Source organism: Oryzias latipes, chromosome 4, assembly GCF_053564925.1.
Source record: "Oryzias latipes strain Hd-rR chromosome 4, Olatipes_Hd-rR_3.1".
In the NCBI taxonomy this organism is placed as follows: Eukaryota; Metazoa; Chordata; class Actinopteri; order Beloniformes; family Adrianichthyidae; genus Oryzias; species Oryzias latipes.
This window is the reverse complement of record NC_136240.1, coordinates 14,110,954-14,121,114: the sequence shown is the minus strand read 5'-3', so window position 1 is coordinate 14,121,114 and position 10,161 is coordinate 14,110,954. Positions and strand designations below refer to the sequence as shown.

The following is a 10,161-nucleotide window of genomic DNA, read 5'->3' as shown; positions in this document are numbered from 1 at the left end:
ACAAACTATTCAAGTAAGTGGTTAAACTTTTGTCTATTGTAAAATGAGCCATGCACATGATGTCTGCCTTAATGTAATTAAGATTTATAAATGTATTATGTAATCGTGTCGTAGTGAAAATATGTTTTAGACAAAAAACACAGACGAGACAATGCAGCATTAAACAACTGCAAAAAGTCATTTTTGTGTGTTTAGCCTATACATAAAAATGGAACATTCCCAAAGCTTTAGCCCTTTTATTAAAAAAACGAATGTTTTTTTTTAAAGGTATTCCACAGTATCTTAGTGGTTTCAATGCTTCATTTTTCTGGAAACTGATTACCTTGTCTGCTGAAGCCTCTCTACCAATTTGGGGCTTAAAGCAAAGAAAACTTTCACCTTCCACTTGTAAGTCTTTGCCTTTTCCTTCTCACTCTGACCTTTGGCCGCTTGTGACAAAAGACAAGCCCCACAACCTAAACAGTAATTGCCGTTTTATAGAAAAAAAACTTTTCCATATTGTGTTCCATAAAAATGTTAAACATGATTTGCAAAAATTTTAAAATACCCAAGAATGCCTAGGAGCAAAATTGTGACTATTCTTGGACTTTGTTTTGTGGGTTTCAGTGACCCTTTGTGAGTTTTCCTTCCATTAACAGAGGGATACCAATGATTTTTTTCCAAATCTGTGAAAGGAAACAGAAAAAAGCCTTTAAGGGTTTGTAAAACAGACTCACCAATTTAATATTTTAAACACAGTTACAGAAAATATGAAACAAAAAGAGTTCAAAGTTGCTATTTGACCAAATAATCAGATGCATCGTGCTGTGAAACTATCAATAATAATTTCAGTCAAGGGTATTTAGTTAACAGAAGGTGTGTCTCCTGTGATTTCGTTCAAACACAGCAAGGCTCCTTGATGTGGCCTTTGCTCCGTGGTTGCAGTTATAAAGAGAGTTCAGAGAGCAAACAAGCACAGTTTTGTAGATTCACATGCAGTCACTGCAATGGCCAAGACACACCACTTCATCACTGGATTATTGATTTTTTTCTCATTGCAAAAGGCATTATGCATTTCAGGTATGTACTGTATGTGTCTCTGCAAAGACTAAAATATTGTTTTCTGCTTTTGTATGGCACCATCAGAGCATCTTTTTCTTGCTCTTAGTGGACGAACTTGAGGCTAGCTACTGGAACAACAAGGCTAAAGAAGCTCTTAATGCTGCCATTCAAGTGCCACGCAACCTTGAAAGAGCCAAAAATCTCATCCTCTTCCTTGGAGATGGTGAGTCCTTCCGACCAGGAATTCAGTTTCTTCTCCCTTTTTAATTTCCTGAACAAAACATACTCGTTTACTTACTGTTTGCATATCTTACACTATAAATAAAGTGGTCGGATCATGTATTAACTATTGTAGTAACCCCATCACGTCATTCTTTTTTTAATGTGTAAAAAAGGAACAATTTAGTCAATCAAAAAGGTTTAAGCCAACTATTTAAAGGGATATGTCCTACTCACTTTTCTCTCTCTTATTTTGTATGTAGAATCATCTTCTGCAATATTGCTGTTTAAGTAAAACATTTGTATTGATTAGTCACAAAGTTTGGATAACCGCAACATCTAGTTTGTGTTATTTAGTATTAACTAGTAACAACGTATCACTCAAAAACTGACATGTTTATCACACCAAAGGATCTGCCTTAAGTGACCAGAAAAATAAATAAAGATCTTTCTGAAAATTCCAGGGAGTCAAAATATTAATAAGGTTACATACTCGTTGGCATTTTTGTGTTTTGCTCAGAAGAGCAAATCCAGTGAAAGCTGAAGGAAAAAGAAAAACTTTCAATAAACTTTATAGATTTTGTCTTAACCAGGAATTAGAAAACAGAATGGACCCAACCTGAATTGCCTGTCCTTGATAGGACCACCCTGAGGTGATGATTTTTGCTTTCAGGTATGGGCATGGCAACAGTGACGGCAGCGCGGATGCTTAAAGGCCAACTGGCAAGACAATCTGGAGAGGAGAGCAGTTTGGTCATGGATACTTTTCCTTATGTCGCACTATCCAAGGTCAGCCCAATCTTCTTTAAGAATGAGACTTCCTATGAAGAAACCACCCTTATGATGAAAGGGTCAAAAGGATTCTATTTAATTCAATTCAAGTTTATATGGTGCCATAAATTAATTTATTCCAACTGTAAACACTTCTTACCTACTATTACTGTTTATCCTATAATGTACATTTGTATACATATTTATTTTGCTAAAGCTCTCTGAATGGATTCAAAAACTGCATTTTGTTGCTGTGTACTTGAAAATTGAATTCTATTCTATCCTATAATTGGCTACAACCAAACAAGGCAGTGCACATTAAGAGCTCAAAACATTAAAAATAACAACTAAGTGGTTTAAACAATTAATGGTTATATACTACAAATAATTGCTATAATAAAATAAGAACCCAGATAAAAGCTTGTTTTCAATAACTGTATGGTTCACCAACACACTCGCTGTTTGTCCTTAAGTCTAATGCATTTTTAATCATTTTGTCTGATCTCACACTCTAAAAACACTTGGGTTATTTCTTCAACTCAATACTTGAATTATTCAAGTCGGGATATAATTTTGGGTTACTTTTTGAAGCAATACAAAGTTTTTGGATTCTAGTGGTTTCATTTGAACGCACCCTCCATCGCTCCCAAGGTTTTCATTTTTTACTGAGTTAAAATAACCCAGAAATAAATTAGTCTCTTTTGATCCACAGAGTTGGGTTAAAAACAACCCAACATTTTAGCTATGGAGTTTTCAATGTGTAGATTAAGTGAGAACATTTCATATTTGATTGACATACCCTTTCAGTCCATCACATGTTGGTTGATGTGGTCAATATGTAACATAAAGATAACGTATCACTACATATGACTACTTTCTCAAATTGACTTTTGTACTCTTTTTTTTATTTTTATTTTAAACCAAAGAGTGTATTCGTACAATCTACTGAGATTGCACAAATTGTGAGAAAACTCATAAAACTGTCAGATATCTTTAAATAAATAAATGACTGTACGGAAAGGTAGTTCAAAGAGCGTTGCCCCTATCAGACATGACTAAGCCTAATCAAACGTGATCAGAATGAGATAATAGGTGTGGAGACATGCATAACAGAGATAAACCGCAAGCCCCATAGTTAAATAATTTTTCAACAAGATACAGAATGATCATATAAGCAGCGATGTCTAATTTCACATCAACAGGAACGGCATTTTAAAAAACAAAGAAAATCCCCCTCCAAACACACACAAGATGTACTGACTGATTACAGACAGTAATATGTGAAGACGGGGCAAAATATGTGTTTTGATGTAAAAATGTCATCAAACAAATGAATAATAACAGCATTCCTTATAGTTTCAAAACACATCTGCAAGCTAATGAAATGTCCTCATTTCACGCAGATTTTTGAATAGTATGTTTTCCATTTGCAGGGGAGTAAAAATATAAAAAGAGATAAACTGAGATCTGATGAGGCGCAAGCATGATACAGTATGTCAGAGGATCCATAAACCCAACTGGATGCATGTGCTACAGACTGCAGTGCCATGAAAAGAAATTGCTGTTTTACATTTGCAGATTAACCCGCACGCTAACTTTTGAATCAAAGCTTTGGCAGTCCTCTACCTTTCTCAGTGGATTCTATCTTTTTTTGATAATGTGCAGAGATATAAACAGCAGATCTGCATGAGAGTTAAGAATGAATGCCAACATCCACTTCCTTTATCCACAAGATAGATTTCAAGATTGCTGAAAATATAGATAATTATTGCACATCTGGTTCCGTGAAAAAGCCATAGACTGCCTGCTGTTGTCTGTTAATAAAATAAAACACAGCGTTAGTTCTAAATATAACATCAAATAGACTTTTTGCATTACTCAGACAAAAAAATGCACTAATTCCCAAGTTAAGAGTGTAAATTTGGTTGATAAATAACATGTTTATGGGCATTTTTTGTAGAATCAGATAATATTATATAGTCAGACTTTTTATGCCTAGAATTTAAAGCTCTAGTTGTTGTATGTTTTGCTTTCCACAGACATACAATGTGGATGAGCAAATGCCGGACAGTGCTGGAACAGCAACAGCTTACTTATGTGGTGTAAAAGCCAACTATGGCACCTTGGGTGTCACTGCTGCTACCACAAGGGATAACTGTCTTACCTCCTTCGGGAACAATGTCTCTTCTATCTTGCACCGGGCCAAGAGAGCAGGTTTGAACCCCATATCCAGCATATTTGATCAATAATCAAGTGGTATCTAGTTGTAAAACATTACTGTCAAACGTGGTACAGTAAACTGTAATGTATTACATAGTTACATGTGGTGTTACACACTTTTAATTTTGGAATTTTTTTGTTCTGTTTTGTTTTTAAGGAAAAGCTGTTGGAATCGTCACAACCACGAGAGTTCAGCATGCATCCCCTGCGGCAAGTTATGCTCACTCTGCCAGCAGGGACTGGTATTCAGACTCAGATCTCACTGAGGAGGCTCTCCAAAATGGCTGTAAAGACATAGCCTACCAACTGATTAACAACACAGAGATAAATGTAAGATTTACTAACTTTCTTTTCTTTTATGAACCCTGTCTTGTCTTGGATTAAATTAGTGATGGTACCACCAACTAGCTTGTATTTGAAGTAAAATTTTATTATTTGTTCAAACCTGTAGCTCGAGATGCTTTCCAACAGATGTTAATGAGTGATATTTTGCAGACTTGTTAAAATATTAAAAACAAGTGAATGTGTTACCATATCTTACTGTTTGTAAGACAACAAAAAATATTTTATTGCCTCATTTTTTTGCCAATGGATGTCCCTGAAACAAAGCTGTGAATGACTGAACACAGTTATGACACAAATGACTGAGCGTTTTGATATGGATTTATCGCTCCTTTTGCTTTTTCGTTTCTGCTTACGTGGGCAGATTTATCTGTCAGATAGGCTGGTTAGAGGAGACCTAAATGCAGACTGACTGAAAATCCAACAATTTTGAGTAAATAAAATAAATGCCTAAACAGGACTGACAGAATAAATGGAAGGCATGTGAATAGTGAGTGAGTGAAACCAATTTTTAAAAAAAGACAGAGAGAGTTAATCATAAGAAACAAACCAGATGTGCGAAGTTTAGTAAGCAGATGTGTGCAATAAAACGGCAAACCAAAAGAACAGAGCTTATAGATGAACCACAGATGCGTAATTTATCACAAATCCAAAATAAATACCAGAAAATGCTGTGATGTAAAAAGGAAACAAAAAAATCCGAACTGAAACAAACTTGTTGAACTCATGTAATGTAAATCAAAGGGAAAGAATGATGGCATTATCATGGAGGTGATACTGTGCATATTAATGGAAACTTTTCTGTATTATTATTTATCATACAGGTCATTCTTGGTGGAGGTCGTCAGTACATGTTTCCCAAAAACACGCCCGATCCAGAGTATCCAACTCTTACAGGAAGCCGGAATGATGGTCTAGATCTTGTTGAGGAGTGGAAGAAGAATAAAGATGTAAATGTTATTTTAGCAGTTTGACATCCAGAGTAATGTTAATTCATCTCTTAATGTTTTAATTGTGTTCACTTTTTTATGGTTTACAGACGGCTAAATATGTTTGGGACAAAAAAGGGTTTGATGCAGTCAATCATAGAACCACAGACAATCTCATGGGTAAGGGGGAATTATATTTTCAAGACATATTCATCTATATGGTGTACTTAATTATACTCCTGACTACCAGCAATGCAAATTTTTCTTTTGTAGAGGACATTCCTAAACCTAAATATCTCCCAACCACTGCATACTACTGACTGAACCACTTTTGTTATCTACAGAAAACATTTGTGGTTTTCAGTGATACCAAATGTGAAGCGATGGGCTTCTGGGAAATGTAGTTTTTAGAAGATTTAAGAAAAAAAATTGACTGGACAAACTGTTTTTCCTGGTAGTCAGGAAGTTTGACATTTAATCATATATTTCAGAAGTAGAATATATTAATGTCTCAAACAAATATTTATAATGTGAAGGAAACTAAAACTTTTTGATTAAATATTCCTTTCATTATTATTTTGACTGGATGAAGTACAGAATCCCAAGATAAATTTGCTAATCGTACATTTCCAAAGTTTCTGGTGCTTATTTATTTCCTTTTATCAATGAAACATTTTTAGTTTCAAAGCGATGTCAGAATATTGAAACTTCTCTCTGTATTCAGGACTATTTGAACCCAAAGACTGCCGTTATGAGTTGGAAAGGGACCCATCGATGGACCCTTCACTCACAGAGATGACAGAGAAGGCAATTAGGATTCTAAGCAAGAAGCCGGAGGGATTTTTTCTGTTTGTAGAAGATAAGTAAAAGTCTTAATTTTGAACAGTTGACATTATCTTTTGGCACTGTCTAGTGCTACAAAGATTCATCTGTGGCTTTTGTTGAGCTCTGTTGAAATACTTTGTGTAAGGAATAACCCTCTTTAACTTATAAAACAATACAATAACCCCCCCGTTTTCTAAAACACCTTTAACATAGACTTGTCAGTCTTCAAAATGAGAGCATTTTCTGATTTATCTGTCAAGAGTTTATGTCATATGAACAATCTTTTTGATTTTGTTTAAAAAAAAAACATTTTGCCCTATCACCCAAAAGGTTTCTTTTTCTGACTAAGAGGGAAAGTTCCTCATTTTTTTATTTTTTGCAGATTTACAGTTTATCAAATCTATCAAGCAGCTTAGATTGCTTTTTTTCCAGAAATGTCTGTAAATTGCAGTTAAATATGAATAGAATGAAAAACAAAGTCTCTTTGACGGTTGTTGCATAAGTGATTCCACAGCTGTTTTTAAACGTTTTATATCTAAAAATGTATAGCAGCAACAGCAGTGGAGGTGGAGTGATGTGGGATGAAAAAATGTTTCTGAATAGGAAGATATTTCTTATTTCTTGCCTATTTTACTAAAGCCTGCAAAACCACACTGTATCGAATACACAGACTTTGAAAATAAGCCATTTTTTAAACAAAGAAAGGAATAAATTTGATAAACAAAAACATAATTTGTTGAACCGATAACAGTCTGAAGTTAAAAAAAAATGTTTAAAAATGGAAAATGTATATGCTCTTTGATATTTACTCTGTGGATGTGGCCTTCTTTTGGACTTTAAGGGGGAGAATTGATCATGCTCATCATGGTGGACAGGCTAAACTAGCTCTACATGAAGCAGTAGAGTTTGACCGCGCCATCGGACGAGCAGCTGAACTCACCAGTGAACTCGACACTCTCACGATAGTGACTGCTGACCACTCTCATGTCTTTGCTTTTGGAGGATACTCTGCCAGAGGAAACCCCGTTCTAGGTAAAACACACTCAAGGAAAATGTTAAATAAAATAAAAAGAATAAAAGAAAAGATATATATCCTTGTTGTACTTTTGCCAGATACACAGTTGCGTATATTTTTCTTTCTTTACAGGAGTATCTCGTGAACTGGCAGATGATGGCAAACACTTCACCACTACTGTATATGGAAATGGGCCAGGATATCAGATTGCCAATGGAAGTCGACCGGATGTGAATGACACTGTCTCTTGTAAGTGCTCTAGTGATGTTTTTAAGTGAGATAGGCTGATGTGGGAACTTCATCTACTAGTTTACTGGAATGCACATAACACAGACTTAAACAAGATATTAATCTGCACAAGATTCATAAAAAACTAACAAAAAACATTGCTGTTTGAGCTGTACATGTAATTCATAGTATAAATAATTTGTACACCTTGCATCAATGGTTTTCTTCCAACATTATCCCCTTTTTTTTCAGCAACCAATGATTACCGTCAGCAGGCTGCCGTTCCTCTTGAGTCAGAGACTCACGGTATAGAAGACGTGGCCATCTTTGCCAAAGGTCCAATGTCACACCTTATTCATGGGGTCCAGGAGCAGAATTACATTGCACATGTCCTGGCTTATGCAGCCTGCCTAGAGCCCTATGAAAACTGCAGAAGCCATGCAGCAGCATTTCACCTGAGTCTGCTGCTGCTTCTGATGAGCCTCTTTCATTCCTTCTGCTCTGTCTGAGATTAGAATAGGTTTTGACCTGATTTTGGAATATCTGCTATTTTGCATACTGGTTAAAACATAAATTATTCATTTTAAAGTCACGTGTAAAACCTAAATTGTAACATATTTTTTATCAACTTTTATTAACTTGATTTTTGGATGATAGCAAAATTATAAAATATTGTTAATTTTTAAAAGATCTGTTTGTTTACCAATAATGTTCTTATTATTTTATTTGTTTTGATTTGAATAATGCTATTATCTTTAATACATTTTTGAGAGTAAGCTATCAAAGAAAGGGTCTTTTAAAAAATTCTCAGACACATTTTTAATTTACATTTTCACTTTTGAATATAAAAACAGCCTGTATATTCCTATTTACACAACAGCTTTAATAGCAACCATGTATTTTCTGAAATATTTGTCCTTCTCATCTATCTGCAACCTGACAGTGCCCCACATTTGTATTTATTTTGAAAATGTTTGAATAGTATTTAGAAGTTTCCTTTCTGTCTCTTAGTGTGTTTTACTTGAGGATATAACTATAGAAAACAAATAAAAAAAACAAAATCGAAGTTTGCTTTCTCATCATGTCATCTCAGCCAAATGGGTAAAGTGTTTTTGTAGATGGAAATTGTCTTGTCTCTGCTGTCTAACAGCAAACACTCTTTTAGAAAGTCCAATCAAAACCCAATAAAATTGTTCATAAAAATAATGCACCCTGGAAATTTTTATATTTTCTCCAAAACCAGAGCCAGGTGGAAAGTGTAAGTTTATGCAACACAGGTGAAATTAGCTTTATCTAATTAATAGTCAAAACTTACGAAGTTTAAGCAAGCAAATATGACGCCGATTTAAGATTTTTTTCCCAAATAAAATTCAAATTTGGAATTAGTAAGACCCCTTGATTATAGTCTCTCTCTCTCTCTAAAACAAAAAAAAAAAACGTTTTAAATGAAATAAATGTACTAACTACAGCTGGAATTGCATGCCATTATATTGTCTTGCATCCCTCGATCAAATTCTCCAAATGTCACCAAAAAAAAGTAGCCAGGCAAGACAATCTCTTGCTGATGAGTGACAGTCAGTTATAACTTTTGTGTTTCTGGAAGATATTTTTCTTTTAATTTTCCCTTGACTGTGATAATGAACAATGAATCCATTGTGCTTCACACACAAATGTGACAGCCTGCATGACACATATGAGCCTTCTCATTTTATTGTAATAAAGTCTGAATATAGGACTTAATACAATATTGCTTAAGGACGAAAAAAAAAGCTCACAGAAAAAATAATGTATGTCTAAACGCTGTAGCTCTTGAAACAACTTTATTTCATACACTTATTTTAATATACATATTTATTTGTGTTTTCTGGACTTTCTGGGGACTATAGTGATTGCTGACCACTCTAATGTCTTTGCTTTTGGAAGACGGTATGACAATAGAAAATTTGTTTTGGTAAAAAGAAAGTTATTGGGTGAGACACTTTAATCTAATTAAATATCTCATAAACTGGCGGAAGATGGGCAAGTACTTTCCCACTGATGTACATGGCAATAAGCAAGGTTATTAGACTGCCAAAGCAAAATGATCTTACATGAATGCACCTTTTTCACTTTCGGGCACATGAATAACCTATACAGAAAAATTGGTGTAAGGCCGCCATCTAATGGTGTTATGTGATACACAGCACATTGCCAAAGTGGGAGCGATAAATGCTACCCATCGAAGAAATGTTATGATCTGAGATCTGCATCACATCTGTTCTGAAAGTACTTGTCAAGTTTACATATTTTTCTAAAAATCGAACATTATGACAAATCCTTTTTTGTCCCATTTTTCGTCAATAACCACTGATCAACAGGCTGTTGTTCTTTTTGATTCAATAAGTCATGGAGGATGGACTGGTGCATGTCATGTCCTTTGCAGTCGACATGGAGCCATGTAAAAACTGCTCACTGCCAAACCCTACTACATATAGCACCTGAGTCTGCTGCTGCCTCTGATGAGCCTCTTTCATACCCTCTGTTATCATCAATCAAAGGAGGCTTGAACCCAATTAAGGTAAAACTCTGATC

The 10,161-nt window shown here is 34.8% G+C and overlaps 1 protein-coding gene across 1 annotated transcript; it reads left to right on the top strand.

Moving 5' to 3' along the window:
• The first annotated feature begins 879 nt into the window (after positions 1–879).
• alpi.2 (alkaline phosphatase, intestinal, tandem duplicate 2) lies at positions 880–8,656 on the top strand. The gene is made up of 11 exons (XM_011473961.4): positions 880–1,059; positions 1,148–1,264; positions 1,934–2,049; positions 4,071–4,245; positions 4,409–4,581; positions 5,418–5,543; positions 5,633–5,702; positions 6,247–6,381; positions 7,188–7,379; positions 7,495–7,611; positions 7,843–8,656. The coding sequence occupies exons 1-11, from the start codon at positions 987–989 to the stop codon at positions 8,097–8,099; spliced, it is 1,551 nt and encodes a 516-aa protein (XP_011472263.1). The 5' UTR covers positions 880–986; the 3' UTR covers positions 8,100–8,656.
• Positions 8,657–10,161: the final 1,505 nt, after the last annotated feature.